The sequence below is a fragment of the Haliotis asinina genome, chromosome 7 (assembly GCF_037392515.1).
Source record: "Haliotis asinina isolate JCU_RB_2024 chromosome 7, JCU_Hal_asi_v2, whole genome shotgun sequence".
NCBI lineage: Eukaryota > Metazoa > Mollusca > Gastropoda > Lepetellida > Haliotidae > Haliotis > Haliotis asinina.
In genome coordinates this window covers 35,676,432-35,698,051 of record NC_090286.1, presented here as the reverse complement: position 1 = coordinate 35,698,051, position 21,620 = coordinate 35,676,432, and the positions used below count along the sequence as shown (strand labels likewise).

The 21,620-nt window shown below is 39.6% G+C and overlaps 1 protein-coding gene across 2 annotated transcripts; it reads right to left on the bottom strand.

Moving 5' to 3' along the window:
- Positions 1 to 135: 135 nt before the first annotated feature.
- LOC137291787 (uncharacterized) lies at positions 136 to 20,847 on the bottom strand. 2 transcript variants are annotated; one of them, XM_067823314.1, is made up of 3 exons: positions 20,191 to 20,847; positions 1,820 to 1,920; positions 136 to 1,037 (listed from the first exon to the last, which is right to left on the bottom strand). In XM_067823314.1, the coding sequence occupies exons 1-3, from the start codon at positions 20,445 to 20,447 to the stop codon at positions 763 to 765; spliced, it is 633 nt and encodes a 210-aa protein (XP_067679415.1). In that variant the 5' UTR covers positions 20,448 to 20,847; the 3' UTR covers positions 136 to 762. The 2 variants fall into 2 exon arrangements, with proteins under 2 accessions (XP_067679415.1, XP_067679416.1); XM_067823315.1 differs by lacking the exon at positions 20,191 to 20,847 and adding an exon at positions 6,576 to 7,141.
- Between the last annotated feature and the right edge of the window lie 773 nt (positions 20,848 to 21,620).

Here is a 21,620-nt window from a genome sequence, read left to right as displayed (position 1 = left end):
GTTTCCACTGGTAAGCTTGGTTTTTTCATTTCACATTTCTCATTTCACAATGGACACCGCTCCCTTATCGTCACTCAGTTAAACTATCCCCAGCAGTTCGGAGCGTCTTTTCATTACGACTGGTAACAATAAATTCATCCGTGAAAATGATATATTCTCGATAAATACATACATACATAGATTACACACACGTTCAATCGAGGATAAATATCACAATATGTAATGAGGACTGATAATTTTGATTTGAAGTTGCATATGATTTATGTACAATTCAACATTCAGTGCTATCCATAATTCCTGTCCACAATTGTCATAACTGAAAAAGATGCATGACCTGAATATTGCCTGATATCACCATTGGACTCTTTAGAAAACATAATGACCTTATGATATTTGCGTATTGTGAATATACTTAAACACATGGGATTTATGGAATGAAATATTTCAAATGTCTATATTTATTATATGCAAATGGGCATTTGTACGACATCTGATGCTATGTTTATGATGATTTCCCGAAACATAAACATATATGAAATATATCCAGGTTCTGTGCAAGGATACACATGTTAACAGTTGTTTGGTAGACATCACCAACAGCAGTCACCCGAAACAGTTCTCTTTCTCACAAAGATGAACACATAATTGTGGTTGAACGGGTCATGTCATCAATGTCCTGAGCAGGAACATGCATGTGGTTTCCGGGTTTACAGCTCACGTTATATTCATATCCTGAGAGTTATATTGTCCTTTGGATTCGATTCACAGTAGAAAAGGCATCCTGCCCTTGGTCCTTTTCACGCTTCTTTCTTTGAAGTATCTGATGATTGGGTTATTCAGGCCTAGCGCGTCCATTTCGGAGTCTTTGAGGCGAGAAAACTTCTTGCCATCAAGGCCTTTCCGATGCATGTGGTTGATGAGCCTGTCTTCAACGCGCATGTACCGGAAGAAGGTGGCCATCTCATCGGCGGTGAAGTTGTGGAGACAACCGTCGTTCGGTATCGTTATGTCTTCCTCTGGGATAGAATCCACAGGAGCTGAAATACATAAATAAATATGCACAACTGTCTTCATTCTTGTTAGACTAAGTTTAATTTCTGTATTTATGCAGAAATTCTGCGCCCTCCTGTAACTTTTACTTATAACTATCTGTCTCATTAAGTATCACAAATAAGTTCATTTCGACACATAATTTCGATCTTACAGTTTGTGGATCATTTGCTACATCATGCAGCAGACCCTTTAGCAGATACAGTTTCTGAAGGGTGAGTGAGTGGGATGGCTTGAACGTAATTTCAGATATGCCATCGTGGGTCATCTTGAACAGACTGTACGTAGTGTAGTGCTCTCAGTGTTTATCACATTGATGAAACTATCAGCACGGGAATATCACTAGTACTTCAGCGTTAGCACTTCACACATTTCTTACATTCCCGGGTTAGCTGAAAAGGTAACGCGTCTGTGCATCACGCTTTAGACCGAGTTCGATTCCCCACTTGGATGCAATGTGTGATGCCCTTCTCTGGTATACCCCGTCGTGATATTGCTTGGATATTACTAAAAGTGGCATAAAACTAAACTCACTCACTGACTCAATATATATATATATATATATATATATATATAGCACATGTTCGCGCTGGGGAGCATCTAATCGCGAATCAAAACTTTTCGACCTTAAGGAATAACGTCAAAGAAGCCGACACGTTACATATAAACTCTTCATTCGAACGTATATTGCAGGTATCTGAAACCCAGCGACCACCGCAATAATTCCTCTAAACATAGCGTTTAACATCGCGTTGCATGGTCAACTTACATGTTACGATGGAAGGCACACTCGGAGCTGGCTTCTTCATCTTGCCGGTTGTGATGGGGTCCTGAGGTGGAATCCGTGGAGCCGACCCGTTCGTGTTGATTCTGAAAGAAGACATAGCTGAGGTTAAGCCTTTCTACGACCGTCTGATGGGTAACAGATATGTAATGTTCTGGCCAATGTGGTCATTCGCATTCTGACCGTATTCCGGTTGCCTTGCTTATGTGACAATATATAACTGAAACTGTCACTTATAGTGTTACAAGATTACAATAAGATCCTGTTGTGCCAAACAAGTTGCTGAATAAATTGTTGGCGAATCATAATTCACTGTTGGTAAGCCAGGGAAACTATGACCCCAGCATCCACTTGCTACATGCCGTCAGACTAGACTTTAAACTGAATTCTGAAACTGGCCACCGGGTACTTGTGTCATCACACCGGGTCTGAACCACTGCTTCTGCTACTAGGCAAACACTGGGCCGGTTCTAATATACACATGACACTTAAACAGAGCTTCAATTTTGCTCACAAAGACAAAACAACATTCACACCATATAAATATCTGACAGCCATTACAACAGTAGTGGCTTCATGTGGCAGCTAACAAAGGTCTTTACAAGTTGGCAGTTAGTTCTTCTTATTTAGTGTTTAGGTTATACCTTATTTTAAAAGGGTTCGTCACAAGCCAAGCATTTTGGAGATGTGTTTTATACCTGAGGCTACGGAGATAATGAATACAATTTATTTCCCTCCACATGGCATCCAGAAAAAAATTGTCAAGCCGAGTGACAAACATGCAGAATGATAAATAGCTGAACCGTTTCAAGAAAACATTAACTTGCCACCACTAGACTGCTTAACCTAGTTTGCTGAAGAAGGAATTTGAAACGTATTTACATATGCGGTGAAACTGGGCCAGGTCATTCTGCTCTTTCATAGACATAATCTATTTTACCTATTGTTAAGGCACGCCCATGCTTTAAAAGAAAACTGGGACATCAGATGATATGCAGGAGAAAAAACAGGTTTATCACGTTTACAATGCATTTTGTTACGCCGCGGCTGTTATGAAACAAATCTTACATATTTGAAATACCTTGGTGTTTTGCGAACTGTATCAACAAGGATCTTCACTGAGAGAGTGTGTCGGCGAGATATTTAATGTAGGCAATAAAAACGGCAAATAAAGATCAAGATGGTTGTGTTGTACAGGGATGACATGAGATTGATGTGTGGGTGTGTTATGGGCGGAGATGGGCGTTGAAAGCTAGCATACCACCTATACCTTTAGAGTCAAGACAGTGAGAGAGCGAAATCAACAACACGTGTTTCTGGACATTTGACAGCATGGTTTTAATTAAAACAAGTTGGATAGCCTCAGTGAAGTTAAATATACCCTGCGTATGCCTCTCAATTCACATGGATCACTTTTGCCCGAACACCTGGTGACATCTCACTACCTAATGGTAATTCATAAGCACATGCTGCCCAAGAATGGACTTTCATAATGGTCTTATTTTTATGGGAGGATTATGGGAGTGTTTTTGTGCTCATACTTACCGCATGTATGAAACGGGGTACCAAAGGGCAGAACAATCACTTGTTTAATGTCACCTACAGCAAACAGCAATGCATAACAAGCCACTTGTCTTGTTGTCTTGTCTGTACCTGCTCCTTGGAGACGTAACAAAGACATTCCCCAACATCCAGCCTGTATGCCACTCCATACCAAGATATCATACAAAGACGCCATACCATCTGCTGAACAGTTAGGGATATTTTCACGTGTTCCAAGTCAGTATGCACTGATATCATGAAGGTTGGGCTTACAGGTATATAGTTGTTCAATGGTCACGAGAGGACCCATGGGCTAATGTACCTTTTCTATGCTGTCTCTATGAACATAAACAAACATAGGTTCATCCACCCATGGGCCCATATGGACCACAGAACAGGTCGTATTTATCTTACCAAACGCCTCAACGTAAATTTTGAACATATTGAAGCACAGATATTGGATCATAATAAGGAGTATCAGAGTTAGGTAACAACCAGAACACTACTATTGACCAAATTCCCAACATTCATTAGCTGTTAAACAATTTGGGAATGTATCGACTTGTTCCAAATCATTATGCATTAATATCAATGAAGTGGCGAATACACCAATATATATTCTTCCTAACCAGATATTCTATCAGTTCTTTGTCAGTCAGTGACACGGCATCTCGTGGCTTTTATAATAGTGTACCAGACAGTCACCCATCTGATAATATTGTAATGATACATCAATAATATGGTGCAATAAACTCACTCCATTAGACATGAGAATGGAGATAAACTACAATGTACTGTAGCATTTAAATCAGTCAGTGAGAACATCTCTATGAATCATATGGTGTCTTGATATCTTAATAATTATACCGCCCATGTCGCGCACTAATACTGGATAAAGGACGACATAGCGTGTGACCTTTTTGAGGAACAGGTACACAAACAAGCCCTAACCAGCATTACCTTCAGCCATGTCTACTACAGCCACCAACTGAAGCGTTATTAAAGGCTGCTCTCCGTTAACAATGATTCCATTCACAGATATTCAATTAGGTTACCTAATCCAATACGTTAGCCGATAAGTAAGAATTAAGCTATGTCAGACGTTCCTTAACATTAACTTACAAATGTGTCACTTTGACATGAAACCTTTCCTACGATCTCCATGTACGAGTATATGTATATAAAAGCCTTTGTGGGCCATTGCAGATCATATTCTAATAATGCGTGTTTTCTTGGAGCATGATGTCTTCAGCATCACTCCCCGTGGTGCGGGTAAATTGTTCTGGTCACGCTGGAAAGTCAGGAACTGCTGTTGTTCACATGTCACCTAGGACAGGCTGACCAGTTGTCGGTACTGACTTAAGGTGTTCATCTACCACTTGTGTCCTACCAATCGCCAACGTGACTAACGTGTCAGTAAAATGAATGGGTTTTCACAACAGAAAGTCAGGTTTACGTAGAGGAGAGTATTTTAGCTGACGTCAGAACGACCTGTGTCCATTAATATTCGCTGGTGCAAATCCCCAGTCTGTCATGCCCTGTTTAAAACATGTACAGTTGTATTGTATTGTATTGTGTTGCGTTAATGTGTATTGTATTGCTTGTGTTGTGTTGTATTGTATTGTATTGTATTGTATTGTATTGTATTGTATTGTATCCCAAACGTTACGACGACCATATCAACCCACACAACGTCGTAGCGCAGTTATCTGGAACAAGAACTACATTTAGCTCATGGGTAAAGTGTTCCTGTCGCAGCTACACCTATTGCAGACTTAGGTTTCAGCGATGGCAGACCCTTGGTGGGTCGCTTGGCTGTTTCAGCAATCACCCTTCATGCTGAACACCCCCTACCGGTGCAATTTGTGAATTCGTGGTATCATTAAATAGTATGATTACGTTATAGTCTCGGCCCTCCCACGTGAAATGATGCAGTATTTCATGCAACGGCCCTTTTCCCATGTGTGTAATCGCAGTAGGGTGTGTACGCGTAAGTATTAGTAATCAGTGAATGGTATTAATATACATCCGGAAAAGCCATTCTACCTTAAAGGAAGATATCACTGCACGTCAACATGTCTCGTAATTCAAGATTTCACCCTTGATACAATAACACTGGTCTCCATATATTTCAGAGCTTGTCAAATAAAAAGAAATTGACAGGATCAGTAATTTGAAACCGTATAGGTAAAAAGCCCTGTTGATACCCAAATGCACTCAAGCATAGACGGATGAAAGGCGTCATTCAAACGCTGCCATAAATACCAACTTCATGAGCTGAATATACATCAATAGACATAGAGCCATACATCAGAACTATTATGTGAGGATTGTGATAAGGGGGGTTCTACATCAGTGCAACGCAGAAAAAATTCTACGGGTCACTAAACACGTATAGAGGACTATTTTTGAAGCCTATTTCGGAACCAGTTTTATTAGTAAGAATACTTCAGATAATACATTCCCTTTGAGAAAGTCTTTTCCCGACAAACCTATTCATACGATATTTATATACTCTTTTCAACGCATGTTCTGGGGTGTGTAAATTTGTCGTCGAATGTTTAATTATGACAGATTTTTATGCCTTTGTGGTTACCCGTCAAATACAGGTTAAGTGTAGATACATGTGACAGGTAACGCCTTAATACCACTTCATGTGTAGAAATAGGAATATGCTTCTTGCTTTACAGGGATGGACCAAGCCAATGAAACAATATACCGATCTGCATACGTAATGGGGCGGTGGGGTAGCCTAGTGGGTTAAGCCTTCCGTTCGTCATGTCGAAGACCCGGGTTCGACTTCTCACATAGGTACAATGTGTGAAGCCCATATCTGGTGTCCCCGTAGTGATATTTCTGGAAAAGTGCTAAAGTGGCATAAACCTATTCTCTCTGACTCACTCTTTGCATAAGTTAGACACAAGCTGATGACGTGTTTAACACCTAGTGCCATTCCTGATTTTCAGTGGTACATGTATAATATTTACATAGACACGTTGTAGGCGTAACCATAATACAGATGAATGCAACAAAATGTCAGCGTGAATACTTGTACCTATACGGTACGTATTTCACAAAGGAAGTACATCAAATACAACTGATGCCCTAGACGAGTATACAGCACCGCAAAGGTTCAGATAAGAGCAACCAGTACATTGATACCCGATATCTTCTAAACGGTAAAAACCTGTCAGCTCACCTCAGGTCGTTCATACTCCTGCTGCTTGCGTGAAAAGGAACATATTTCCTCGGCCGTATCGCCTCAAAGCTACTCTCTGCCCGTCTCATTCCTGTTAATCCATGATGACCAGATACCGTACGATTTGATCCATTAATAAAGACCACTTTTCCTGATTCGGAATGAACAACTCGCAGCAAAGTAATTCCACCGCTCATATTGTCGTCTGCTGGAGAAGTGTAAGCAGACGAGATGAGCAGACGTATGAGTCTGGGCTGTACCGCTTACTGCTGAACCATGGTTGGGTATAATAGGCACGAGGGCGAAAACTCAGCTGACCAGAACTGTTCTTTGTTCACCGAGTAAATAAATCTCGTCCAGGGTCTAGAAAAGCACTCTAGTTGACATCGACGGGTGTCGGTGTCGGGGGATAAACTCTGAGTTATGCAACCTTTTTCGAGCCACTGAACAAAACAAATATACCTCGATATGTAATAAATATCCCAGCCTCTTTTATTACGGACTTGTGAAGTCAAGCCCGAGGATTTTGTCCTGTTCACGTCACACATGAGACAACCACTAGAGACTATTCACTCACGAGGGCTTGTGATGATAGGTATGCATGTATGTGACAGTGTCGCGGTTGGCTGAGCTGGGAGCGTTACACTACAATGCATTGACTTGGATGCTGCTGGGGAAATGGATGGTGCTATTCAGCAGTGGAAGCAATTTACTGATTCATGTAATTTACTACATGAATGAGCAATGACTTCATATGGGAATAGATCAAAATCCACAATTTCTTTAGACTCACTATACCCAGGGACACATAGTTTGGTGACTAATTGTTTAGGCTGGACCATGTATATGCTGTAGACTGTGACGTCTGATAACTTAAAGAGCTACTGACACCAGTTAAAAGTTATCCTAAACCAGAAGTGATGGGCGACCGAAGATGCCCTTGGGAATAACAGGAGTTGTTTCAGGAGACAGTATTACCTTCATGCAAATCTTGTCATCGATACAAATCGGTAAGGATGGAGAATATATCCTTGTAGCGTCCCGATTTCTCTTTAGTATTAAGCACATGTAGTATTTCATGTTATTTTGTGACCTTACAGTCAAAAGTTTACTTGTTTTATATCTGATCACTTGTTGAACAACACTGTGAGTGCTGATCGAGGGTAGACAACATGTTCAGTCTGCAACTCTTTAGCTATTCTGTGGAGCTTTTGTAATATACTTACATGGTTTCCTCATTATAATGATTTTTCTCCAAACATTGTTCTTGTAGTTTCATATAGACCATTGTCTTTCTACTAAATGTAAGTGAGCAGTCGTATATCGTCTTTTCTTCAAATACTTAAAGGCAGGAGGAGGTTAACTGAACAGAGAGACTAAATTGGACATTCGGATGAAGCATATAGATCGATATAACCAGGGAGCCTATATCTTGTAGAGTATCCCTGAAGTAACAGAGACACACATGCTCACATTTGGTACATTGTGACGTTGCAGACATTTCAAGTTTCAACAGATACTTGGAAAACAAGAGACACAATTCCTGTCAAGTCAGCAGAGTAAACGATGTTTTCGGAACAATACACAATCCAGTCCACGGTTGGAATAACACTAGATTGTAGAAGACTTAACGCAGATAATACCGCCCTACATATGCATAAAGTGTGTCCTGTCCAGACCGCAGAAAACAGAGAGAGAGGTGGAGACAAACATATGGACTGCGAGAGACTGAGAGAAAGATAAATAGAGACAGAGAAAGACACTTAGACAGAGAAAGACAGAGAGAGACACATAGAGAAAGAGAATGAAACAGAGAGAGGCAGAAAGATACAAAGAGAGTGACATAGAAAGAGGGGGCAGACAGAGACAGACAGGGAAACACACACACACACACACACACACACACACACACACACACACACACACAGAGAGAGAGAGAGAATGTCAGAGAGGTGGTTGGAAGTGGTACTTTTGTGCATTTTTGTTCACCTGAAAGTGATGATGTCCTTGTGAATATTCATCAAAATTTACAAATACGAAAATGACAGTTTTTAAAAAAATCTACATTATACTAAAAATAACATTTTTTAACACAATAACACATATAAACGAATTCGTGGGTAAAGAATGCCAGTTATTGAAAAAAATAGTTTCATATTTCTGTCCCAGAATCTTGTGCACAAATGTCTTTTCTACAACGACATTCCATAGTAACAAAGTTTAGGTGACAATAGAAGTTCAACTTGAATCAATATATTACGTCATAAAGTATGTTACCGCTGATAACAATCCATTGTTGGTAAGTCTATTGTTTGAGGTAGCCAAGGAGCTGCTCTGTGTGCAGTCTGATCTATTTCAGCGAATTGATCCTGCCTGTTGAGAGTCTAACACACACTGTAGCAATCCATTCTACAATACGATTCAATTGTAAGACTCGTAGTACTAGACTAAAAGCTTCCAGGAATGATAATGGTCAAAGTCGAGATCGGATATGTATGAAAAGTTGCCTGTGGAATATAATGCCGTATCAGGTATTTTAGAACCCATTATAAACAATACCAGGTCAAGTGAAATGAGTTTGTTCAAAAAACATTTTATGTAGACATGTGAAGGGTTTCCCTATTTCAAGATTCCGTCGTGACTGACTGCCTCTGCATGTGTTTATGACAGGGCATAGGACATACTAACATCATTTGTTAGTCATACATAAACAGGTGCACATGTTATAGCAGTAATCGAAAAATGGACTTCACGTGTCAGATGATAGCAACAATATTTGTAATTCATACACACATATTCAAGTGTAAGTCGGAAACATGCAACGAGCTCTGCATTTACCATTAAAGCTAATATTCCTATGACTATGGAATGAGTACTGTTGCCTTTATTCTCTATTCCGTAAGTGACATTTCATTGCCAATGTAGAAACTGATTACACATTGTTGTCATATATCTACCAGTGCGTCTTAAAACTTTCAATTACGTCATTAGCAACACTACATTTTGCAACACAGAGCCATGTTCACATAAAATGACTACTACATACTACATATCGAGGCAGCAATTTATCTAGGAATCACTGAGGAGGCATGTCAAAACGTCACATGGCATGCTCACCCTTTATGTCTCCCTAAACATACTGTATTACTTTGTACATGGCTGATGTAGGTGATTGAAATAATATTTGATGAGCTGATAATGGGGAGGGGAGAGTGTGGAAGGGGATAATGAGTGCACTTCTATAGGGACGTGCACACACTTTCGGTGTGCGGTATAGCATATACACCTCACTCAGAAAAAAACCCTCGATAAACTGACGACCACTGAGATTCCTTAAAGCAGTGTCTCAGGCAGAGTAACAACAAGTATTACCTTGATTTGGGCATAAAATGGCTATCGCAGCGATGAACCAACCTTCAGCTAGACTACTGGTCAGATATGAATGAACATATTAACACGTATATAAAACAAGAATATTACTACTTATGGTAACCTGTTAATGAAGATGCTAAACCCATTACACAATATAGTTACGGTATATAATGTTGAGATTTTCTGTGTCTGTGCACACTTTATGCTTCAGTACACCATTCGTCCTTGTTCCTAATATGTAGAGGACAACGTGGACGTTTATTGCTGCGACCATGTGATGGATGGAAACAGGTTTCCAGTGAACTGCCGTGAATATTAGATTTATGTACGTGACACAGTCGTGACTGATGGAGTATTATAGGCGTGACCCAGATCTAGGTTGTGTAAACACGCTGACTATACACTTCGTCTCTATTCCATGCGAGTAATTGTCCGCAAATTTGGAAATCTGATTTGTTGTGTGGTTTTAAAATGATATTTCGTTGGTAGTGACCTGTTTCTCTAAGGTATATTTAAGGGCACTTGTATCTCATTGTTGATTTTCTTTGTAGGTTTTTGAAATATGGACATGATAAAACTATTAAGACAAAAATTATTAACAGAGCGTTAGACCGACATGAGGTCAAATGATGTGACGCACAAAATAAGAGATAAATTCGAGCCCGGTATATGCATATCGAAAGGCATATGCATCTCACAATCTGTCAAAAAATCAAAATAATATCCTTTAAGCAAACTACACCACAGAAGAAATAGAAGAATAACTACCAATAACCAACACACAATTAACATTTAGTCAAATGGATTAAGCAGGAATATGATTAAGACATAATTTCCCTCTCGAATGAAACAGCAATTTAACAAATTACTATCTCACACATGTACACATCATAGACGTACTGTAAATTAAAACGTTTTGAAGTATGGTGTATTAAGTGAGATACAGTGCGTTTTGAGTTGCACTGATAGCCCACTAACAGACATAACAGTTAAAGCACATCTAGTTCATCTTTGAAAAAATATGTAAGAGTCCTTGTGTTCATTTCATACAATTATACACTTTCTATACGATATATGAACATGACCAAACACAAAGATAGTATAATTTCATTCTCCAGTCAAACAGACAACCATTCTACAGTCCTTACCGTGATAAGTATTTTCGGGCCATCTTGACCTCAGCTTTCCATCCACCATGTAAGGCCCTCTTTATAAATATGCCTTAACCACGCGTCTCGATTAGTATACATGTAAACTCACAGGAGACAGATACAATGATGAAGTAATTCGTGAGGAAAATGTCAGACCGACTGCCCGGGGGTCTCGCCTTATAAGATCCTTAGCATGGGAGGGCATCACATTCCTACGTGGGTCTCTTTAACGATAACCAGATGCTAACAAGGTAGTATGTCAACATAGGTGTGACTCGTGGATTGTAATGTTTTAAATCCAAATATACATGTCAATGACGTTGTTATATCGAGAACTGTCTCAATCCATTTTCATTATGGCGAAGGATCATGGATTTAATTTGTTTCTTTTTCTCTCGTTTTCCACGTTACCATGACAATGTGATTTATTTAAAGGAAATAATCTACTTAATCTTATAAAGGACTCGTTTATGTTCTATTTGTTTTTCGTTTGTATTTCGAACAACTGCTTTAAGCTGCCAGGCTGTCCTGTTTGTAGACTTCATTCAGAAGCTTAACAGTTGCATATTTGCATTTATAATAATAATAACGCCAAACATCCTCGATTCTGGACGGCAACATACCGTGCATAACATGTATTAAAGTATAAAATGGACCTAAACTGACATGATGGCTGAAATCACTGATGATACCGGGTGTTCGTGGACATGGCAAGCATGGCCTGTCCTATCATTGGCATCCGCAACTCGCAGTTTGCACACAGATGTGTGCTGGTTGTCTGAACATAAACACTCTTACCATTCGACATAATCTTACAAACAACCTGGACAGAATCCAAAAGCAACTCGAGACGTCACTGACTGATTTCGCAGGAACAAACTAATAGATCTCATCTGTATTTGTACATGCAGTCACCTTTGTCACTATGTAGAGAAGCACCACACTCGCATACTCTCAGCTGTTTTCAATCGCTAACTGAGAGTGAACTATCTCTGTGACACCTTCCATCTGGTAAGTAGTATCAGTCACTTATATGGACAAGCCAATGATTATGACGCAACCTCCTTGTACTGCCGGCTGTTTAAAGCAGGATTGACATAACACGCCTATGAAATCAAGCCTAGAGGTGGTATAGCCTAGAGGTGGTATAGCCCAGAGGTGGTATAGCCAAGACGTGGTATAGCCTAGAGGTGGTATAGCCAAGAGGTGGTATAGCCAAGAGGTTATGGGTTGGGGTCTTTACCGCAAAAACTGTGCAATCAAATCTCCCACCGCGGAATGTTGCTAAACGTGGTATGAACCTATACTCATTCAAGAACTTATTCTGAATTTGATGCCTTACCTGTCATCCTCATCATCAACGATGTAGGTAAGTGTTATCTCCGTAGTGTCCCCTGTGTATATATGCGGGAATATCGTCCCTACACACCCTCCAGCATCCATTGCCAACTCTCAACTTGTACATTTCAGCATTGCAATACACACGTGTATTGTGTCACAAATAATTCACATAAATAACATACACTGTACATAATAGAAAACGGAAACATTATATCATAAATGATACACATTATTTCACAAATCATACACGTCAATAGGTAAAGGTTAAGAAACCTACCTTTCAGGTGCAAAAGACAGTAGCTACCTGGACCAATTCCCACAACCTTGTGTCTAATCTTAACAGGTTCTCACACGGTGAGTGTACATATATGTAAATTCATGTGTAGGAAAGCCGTTCGTGTTTCATATGAATGGATACAAATCGCCTCCGCAAACAGATAACTGTTATTCTATTGTACCGGTGACTAAGGGGCTTTGTATGAAATAGGTAGCACTTTTCTTTGTCAATAGCAGAGACGAGTGTGTACATTACACATGTGGGAAGTGGGGTCGGTATATCATTAAATACTTGGTATTAGACTTTCATATTTACACGATAATGTATTGGATCGGTAAGAATGACACCCACAACCGATTTCACAGCAGGGGTTTGGGAGGTGTGTCACTCTAACAGTGATGACGCATAGTTTCTCCTATTCCGAGTTAATATATTACACTCACTGAAGATTAAGGAAGGAATTTTCTGTTGATCTACTAATTTGCAGATTTCTATATACATGTACACCATTATTGTACATTCCTAACCTTCCCCCCTATTTTCATGTCCATAGATATGCTTCATGTATGTTATTGGTTTAATGTATTAAACGGGAGACCGAATGAGTCGTCTTGCGAAGTGTGACTCATTCACTCACCAGAGAAAGATGTTACCTGCATTTTGTCTTTTATACACTAGAGACCCGATATTCGAGACGTGGTTTTGACGTTTCAGTCGCTCATGGAAGTCGTTTTAAAGTGACAGATTTTCCAAAATATTCATTAAGTATGTTCACAAGTGAACTTAAATAGAAAATGGCCTTTTGATGCATCGCGTTGATGTTGCTTGTCGCTGTACATGGTTAATAATCATTTTATTTTAATTCGACACGTTACTATCCAAAAACAACTCTAAACATATACATGATTTTTTTGTGTGATTAACACATACTACAGGAATATCAAACTTCGACCCCTGGCTAATGTTTTAACACTTCAGCATCCGATAGTCACGAGAATTATGTCTGTGCATGAAAATTGTATCAATAACAACACATCTCAAACGTGTACTGCCTCAATATATCAAACTTGACACTGGAAATCTAAAGGGTACATGTATTGACATTTGTCAGACTTGTCAGTCCAGTTGAAAGTTCCTAATATCGCCTTACACATTGACGCAAAGCGGTGTTATCAGGTATAGGTATAGCAATGTACACAAGTACTCTGGGCTGGAGGCCTCGGATACTGAATAGAAGTCTTGAATCTTGAAAAACGGTGTTATTAGCATCGACAAGTAGGGTAATGACGCAGGGAATTCATTTATGTATATCGGTCATAAGAGCACGAACAGACTTACAATAAGGGAAATACAGATTCTATAACGCGCTCAGCAATAACTATATAGATGGAGTGATGACACCCGGTGTTACCAACATTACGTACGGGAATTGTAAAAGGTAAATATAACGGTACGGTTGTCCTAGAAGCAATGTCAAGCCAAATTCACAGCCACCGTAAACACTATACGTTCGTCGTTTTATTAAAGACGTTATTGTTGAAAAACAAATATATGCAAATACATCACACAAAGGTATTCTTAATAGTGCATGTACTGGCTGTCACACTTCATTGTAAACTCTTGAGTGGCTGTATATATACACATAGTTGACCTTTCAGCACACACCGATTACCATTTCAACACATACATACAAATAGGCGTATTGGTATTCATAACATATTTAAGCGTGGAGTATTATGAGAGCTACATTGAGAATTGAGATGCAAATGCATTGATAGATCACTAATGGTGTTAACAGCTTTGGCACATTCAGTTGGTCTTTGCAAAACACACACGTTTTTTACAGGTGTACATTATAAGATAAAAATATACTTTCTAACATTATATCTTTTCTCCTCTGGTTATTATTATTAGTTCCAAAACTTTCGAAGTTTAATTTAAACTTACCAGACTTCTAATCGTAGTATTCTTATTACCTTAACCTTCGGCTAAACCTTTCCTACAATCGCGAGCGGCCGAAGGGATGGTGTAAATCCAAATTGAATTAAGTTCCATGCATTAGTTAAAGCACTGTAAGTCTTTATACATATTGTGTCCAATGTGGTGATCTACCTTCAGGTGTTCACTCTCTCACTCTTCTGATCATTAGCGATGTATTATTATTATGAAAATAATGAATGTCAGTAAGCGTTGATATTCGATGTTTGCAGAATATGTACTCGCGCAGTACTTTTCATAACATATACGAATATACTTCTCTGAGGTTCTCTCTGACGCTTCCCAAACTTGGCCTCTCGACTAGTTTTCACACACTGCCGATTGTGTACGCTGTGTACTATGAATGATATAATATCATGAACATGTTGAATGTGCATTGCGACATTCTAAATCACACGATTTTATACAAAACAAAAAATCACATAGGCACGCACGCACGCACGCACGCACGCACACACACACACATACATACATGCATACATACATACATACATAGCATCGTTTGGGGGATATTCGGCCTCAGTCACGCAGAGCCTCAGTAAAACTGACCATCTTGCGTACGTGTCAACTTCGTGGTTTTTACAATAACCCTATACACTTACAACCGAGACGTAGAGCACGATTCCATATTTACTAATACTGACCTTATGTGATCCCTGTGTGGATTTAAAGGTGCTAGTAGACTACCTGAATCAACACGTCATGCGAAATACCGCCAACCAGAACTGTTGTCAAGCATGCATCGCCGAAGAAGCTGGACTGAGGTTACAACCTTGTCTGAACCCTCGCTAACAAAACTATTTAATAATTCATGGTAAAACAATCGATGTTCAACTGGCGCAGCATTACCAGTCTTTACACTGGTGTTCCTATCGCCTCTTCTTACATCAAAGAACGCACTGACTTCAGTAACAAATATTTTGAGGATCTTACAAATTGTAGTGTTTACATTATGTATTACATTATATTCTCCTAGATCTCCCAGTACTCATTATAAACGATAGTATAATTTTGTAATAAAAATGCAATTGCGAGGAGTTTTCTCAATAATCAAGTTCATTTGTTGCTGCACAATTGCACGCCACATATAGTTTGTCCAGTAGTGTTGCTTAAGGAGACGAATTCTAAGTTAAAATCAATATTGCGGCAATTTGTCTGGGGGTGGGGAGATTTAACACAGAGGACATGGGCACTTTAAGTTAACATGTTTAACCTAGCAGGTAGTCCAATGTTGTATCTAAGGAGCGTCTGATATAAGCCGCTGAAGTTTTCAGAATCAGTGCTCCAGCTACCCTTAAGGACGGTGACAATACACCAGGTGCAGGGAGATGACCAACTGCTTGATGAGCTGATACACTGACTGAACATGCTTGCCTTACGCACAAATTAGCCACAAACCATTTCCTTCCTCATTAGAAATCTGGGATAAATGAATGATTCTGAATACAGTATAAAGTTATGTTTATGAATTATTAGCAAATAATGACAACACCGAGTGTTGACGAAAAGCGGTGTCACGATCACCAATTCAAAGCAGTAGATCTATCGAAACCAATAAAAACGTCGCATAGTTTGAATTATGGTATAAACATAAAAACACAAATATGTTTGGTAACATCACATACACATGCATGAAAATGCGTGTTGTCAGTGCCAGAGAATAACCAGTCGCAATTATCCACATGAAAAAGAAATTTCAGAATCTTAGAATTATACTTTTAGCGTTACCAATGGCGTGTAAAGAGTTTAGCATTAACGTCAATATTATGCCATGATATGAATAAGGGTACGAGAAAGTCTTTGGTGTTTGAAATCCGTTGAAATATTACAATGTAATTATACAGTACATACAGTCTTTGTACATAGCTAAAGCAACAGATGATGCACATGTCATATGACATTTATGAGCACGTAGAAACTAGCAACACCATATATATGCATTTCTGCAGTGCCTCGAGGAAACTGTGTCAGATGTTATACAAAGGGTTTAATTATTAACACCACCAGGTACCTGACAAGGTCGCGTGTAGCGCCCCTGTAATGTGGAAGGTTTGTAAAAGGGTTCATAGGTTTCTTAGAGTGTTGTATTCTTCTATATTCCTGTTGTATTCCTTAACAAAACGAAACCTGTCTGAGGTTTAATAGTCTAGCGAGTGGGTGATGGTTTTATGCCGCTTTTAGCGTGTAACAGTCTATGGTTCTGTGGCAATGAAACGGCAAAATATGTTGGTCAAGTACAGACTTATGGGAATAGGTGTGCCTGCGTTTTTTTAAGGTGATGAGGTATGACTGTCTGCCTTTCTGAAAGTAACTGAGCCCGTAAAAACATTAAATGTGCATGCTTGTTTCACTACGAGTAATACCGTGCCTGGAAAAGCGAAATATGAATTTGTGTCACTCTCTCAGTAACAGTGAACCAGAAGCAACGAAAAACGCATACCTCATTTTCTACAAGTAGCATTGTCATAGAAACAATGATGGTCGTTTGTCTGCTTCTCTACAGGTAGCAATGGTATAGAAAACGCGGAACACAAAATCAGCTTACTCTGCGTGTACTGTTTAAAAACATCTCCTTGCAGAATACACAACCCCCTTTGTATTGCATCCCCAGGGTTCATAGGCGCACTCCGAAAAACGCTTGATTCGGTTTCTATAGAAGAGGCACCTGTGACTGAAGTATTCCCTACAGTAGCCAGGTATGTATCAGGTGTCTTTACTGTAAGAGCGTACACATGAGGCTCAATGAATAGGGGGTTTGAGGAGTGATGCCTTATGTCTAGTCAAGTAGGACAATAGTGGAGGCATTTAAAACAGGGCGAAACAGAGCAAGCTTGTCGGTGCGGAAAGAGGTTAGTAATGGCGATATTGTATTAAATTTTATCATATAGAACCAGGATTAAGTGAAGCGTTTTCATACTAAACTGTAAATCGGCGTTCTCTCTTGTTCATAGAAGCAGCGTCTGTTGTGTTTGTGAATCTCCCTCATATATAGATTATACGAGGTGTTCGCGGAAAGGTTATGTTCTATTATGCCCTATCGGCGACGCCGATACAAACACATGCAAAGGCTGCTCAATCACATAAAAGAGAAGAACTCCAAAGCATACATGAAGGGACTAGTGAGTGAATTATTTTTACGCCACGCTCAGCAATATTCCAGCTGTATTGCGGCGATCTGTAGATAATCGAATCTGGAAGAAGCAGTGAGGCCACAAAAAGCATGCGCGTCGATCTTCGCAACTGGGATATCATGGCATGTGTCAGTTAAGTCAGTTAACCTGACCACCCGATCGCGTTAGTCGCGACAAGCATGGTTTACTGAAGATCAGTTCTAACTTTATCTCATGAAATGCAGGTCTTCAAGTAAATAGAATAGAATGAACTTCTATTATCATGAATACCGTTTTACTGCTAAAACATACTTGTGTAATTGCCAGCACCCAGGGTTATCCTGCGATATCGAATGATCTGCTTCCATGAATTATTGATCACCGTGTGCGGCAGGATAAATTCTCACTTTTCTGGAACACCGGGTAGTATCACTTTTTAACTGTCTACGGTTAGCGAAGATTTCATTGGATTATGTCACATTCGCAGATAATATTCGAATTCGTTGTACATCATGGGACCTTGGTTCTAGATCCTTCTATGTGATGCTTGAATGAAACGAGAACGTGTCTGCTTTATTAACATGAATGTTCGCTACAATTTTAAGATTTTAAAGTTTTTATTTTTAAAATTTTCAAAGGCTGACACTTCGCCGGAGCTTTGTCAGTCACGCTTTAAGTGCATTCTTTGCTCGATGTACAGGTAGGCTTGGACGCTTTTGATTCCAAAATAGCCACACAATACATTATATCTTCCAGATCAGAGCCTCCCCACGTGATTTCTTTTGATGAGAAGATCCCGTGTATTTACACACCCTGCGTTACAGGCGTGTCCCAGTAGCTATCAAGTCTTTAGCAGATGCAACCTTAATATTCACAACGAAAACCGCAAACAAACAAAAAATCATGGAAAGTATTTATGGAACCTAAAATATGTAATTGAACATATCATAAAATATATCTTAACAGATGAGAGATTATTAGGCCTGTATATTGATATTGGCATACACGTTAGCCCTCACCTTATAGGTTTATCTTTACATGACCATCTAGTGAATTAGGACTGGTATGTCGTGACAGAATGTATGTGTCACGGGTTGAGCTGTGTGTGGCTCGCAACAAAGTGATCATATCGCGATACTGTCAATATCAAACATAGACTGCGTCAGGGTTCATGTCTTTCTACTATGTTATTATGCGTGAACGATAACGTCGTTGGTGTATTTTACAACACTGAGACGTTTGTATGAGTTTTGTCATATTTCAAAGCCGTTCTACAAAGGTAATATGTTACGTCTTAGTAAGAGATAGCAGTCCCAATGATGAGTTAAAGATCTCTAAACACTGTTACGGAATGTACCTGTTATTTTTAATATTAACGTTGCAAAATTTAACAAAAAATGAAACAAGTATATGTCGTATGAATCAAAGCACGATACTTGGATGGGATGGGGATTGGTATAAACTATATATCTCGGCCGATGAAAATAACAACATTATTGTCTTTTAAATAAGGTTTGCGCGACACTTATTTACTATCATATGAACGTGGAATCACTAAGCATAAATTTAAATATATAAATGATACGTATTTTCAGAAAAGTCATCACAAGTTAATTAGACTGCCCCTGACCATGTCTACATTTACTCAAGGCTATGTAATTCCATACGGTATTGTAGCTGGGTTTTCAGGTTTCCTATCAAAACATGCCACACCAAGAATAAATTCTTGTTTTACCGGCACTTCGTGGCTCTGTCTCTGGCCATGTATTGACAAGTCACTTGCCCCTGTTCCCCTAGGGGCAGGTTCTTTTGTGTCGCCCATTGTGTCGGGGGTCAATAATACCTTTCTTTCACTCTCTTTGTTGATGTCGTGTTGCTTGAAAATGTGCCCAGACATGATATTACTGAATTTAGAATTTAGACACACATTACCTGCATATATATTGTAAACACAAAGACTGAAAAGTTGCGTAGTGACCTTCGTTATGGCAATTGTTCGTTATTCACGTTTCGACTTCAATTTTCAGGACCAAAATTAGTTTCTTATATTCGCAAATTCGTTATATTCATGTTCTTTATAAAAGTAGCTCGCTGTATATATCTAAGCAGTTTTATCTTGTATTTTCTCAGTGTCCCAGTCTTATAACTCTCAACGTTCAAATAACCCAATATTACTACTGAAATGTATATGTACATAAATATGGAGAATAATTTAATAATTGTCACAAGTAAATAAACAGCCCTGGGGTAAGTGTGAATCTGAATTGTGATTATTGTCGTTTATATGAAACTGTACATAAATTGCTAAATCCCGGACCTTTATAACTGTCTCAATAAGGTTGATTTGCAGAACGCCTAGTACGTACCCGCTGTATCTGTCTGTTAGACTCTCCTCAGTCAGCTGGCTGCCACCTCTAAGACTGATTCCCCTCTCGCTGGAAGAAGCACTGGCCCCGCTGCCTACTGATGTCCTGTCCAGGTTCTCGTTCTCGTCTGCTTTAAATCGGTGGTCCCTCCTCCCAGAAGCCCCTTCACTGGACCGTCCACTACTGGTCGAACTGCCTCTGCTGAAGAAATGGCCGTTTTCGTACACTCCGGTGTCGTCTGCTACCCAGTCCGCCATCTTGGAGTCTGGCCTACCGATTTTTGACAGGTCGTTTATCCGTCGTCTGCTAGTATGAACCGAGTCGTCTCTTGAATGAAATCTTCTGTTGGTTTCTATTCATGTACATAATTACGACGTGGTGAACGGTAAGTCATTCATGTCGGTGTTCAGGAAAATCTGTCAGCATTCCCAGTGCCTTAGTGTCCAATATCTTACGTCATCAGCCGCCCCCTCTTTTAATCGGGGTACCCGTCTCTCTTATGTTTCAGTGGGATAAGGGCTCGGCAGTGCTCGGTTAAAGTCTTGTCATAAATCCTCAAGCATTTTTCTATCTATCTATGCAAAGTAACCGGTTAGACGAGTCGCGCGAGACGATTGTGAACAGCCACCCTCCCCCTCTCCATTGAACCCGACAAGCGTGTGTACACAACTGGCGTATGCCCGCCAGTCTTTTCAATCGGTTATAGCTTCTTATTGAATCAGTAGATCAAACGCCATCCTGTAATTTCCTAACTGTTGGACGGGATAGCATCACATCCTATTACCGTGTACCGGCGTACAGTGTCTACATGAGTTATCCCATGAAATACAGTGAGAATGTCGGCTTCTTTATCTTTATCGTGATCAAATATGCTCATCCCACTGTACAAATACCATTTTTCTTCCTACTTCATCTCTATGTACAAATACAATATTTATGCACTGCCCGCGGTTAGTACACGCCAATGGACGTACGAGGATTTAATTATAATCTCTGACTGGAATTTCAGAAGGGAGAGTGTTTTGACCCTGCAATTAAACATGTTTGTATTGGAGAAATCAATGGTTATGTCTGGAGGTGTTCTGGAACCTATTGCGGCAGACGATTTTTAGGTCACTGTTTTACTCCATCACTCCACAGCATCAAGTCCAAATCCAGTCCAATTTAGTAACATGTTCCAGTACATTTGTCATTTACATCAGCATCGGTTAATGTTATCAATACTTTTGCTACGATGCATTTGACGAGCCATATACAACGTCGACTGTCTCAGTAAGCTCGCTGCCAAGTTGTGTCCTCAATACAGGTGACACTTAAAGTCAGTTTTGGCAGACACTTCTGTCAGTGACTAAGCCATGATAGCGAGTGAGTGCACTTGGTGACCCCATGCGCTCTAGCGCAACCACTTTCTGAGTGCGACTAGCGATTTC

Excerpts from the sequence above, each read along its gene's own strand:
- LOC137291787 (XM_067823314.1), bottom strand. The coding sequence starts at position 20,447 with ATGGCGGACTGGGTAGCAGACGACACCGGAGTGTACGAAAACGGCCAT. Across the intron at positions 1,921-20,190 it reads CTAACAGACAGATACAGCGG|AATCAACACGAACGGGTCGG; the intron begins GTACGTACTAGG and ends GTCTTCTTTCAG. Across the intron at positions 1,038-1,819 it reads TGTGCCTTCCATCGTAACAT|CTCCTGTGGATTCTATCCCA; the intron begins GTAAGTTGACCA and ends TATGTATTTCAG.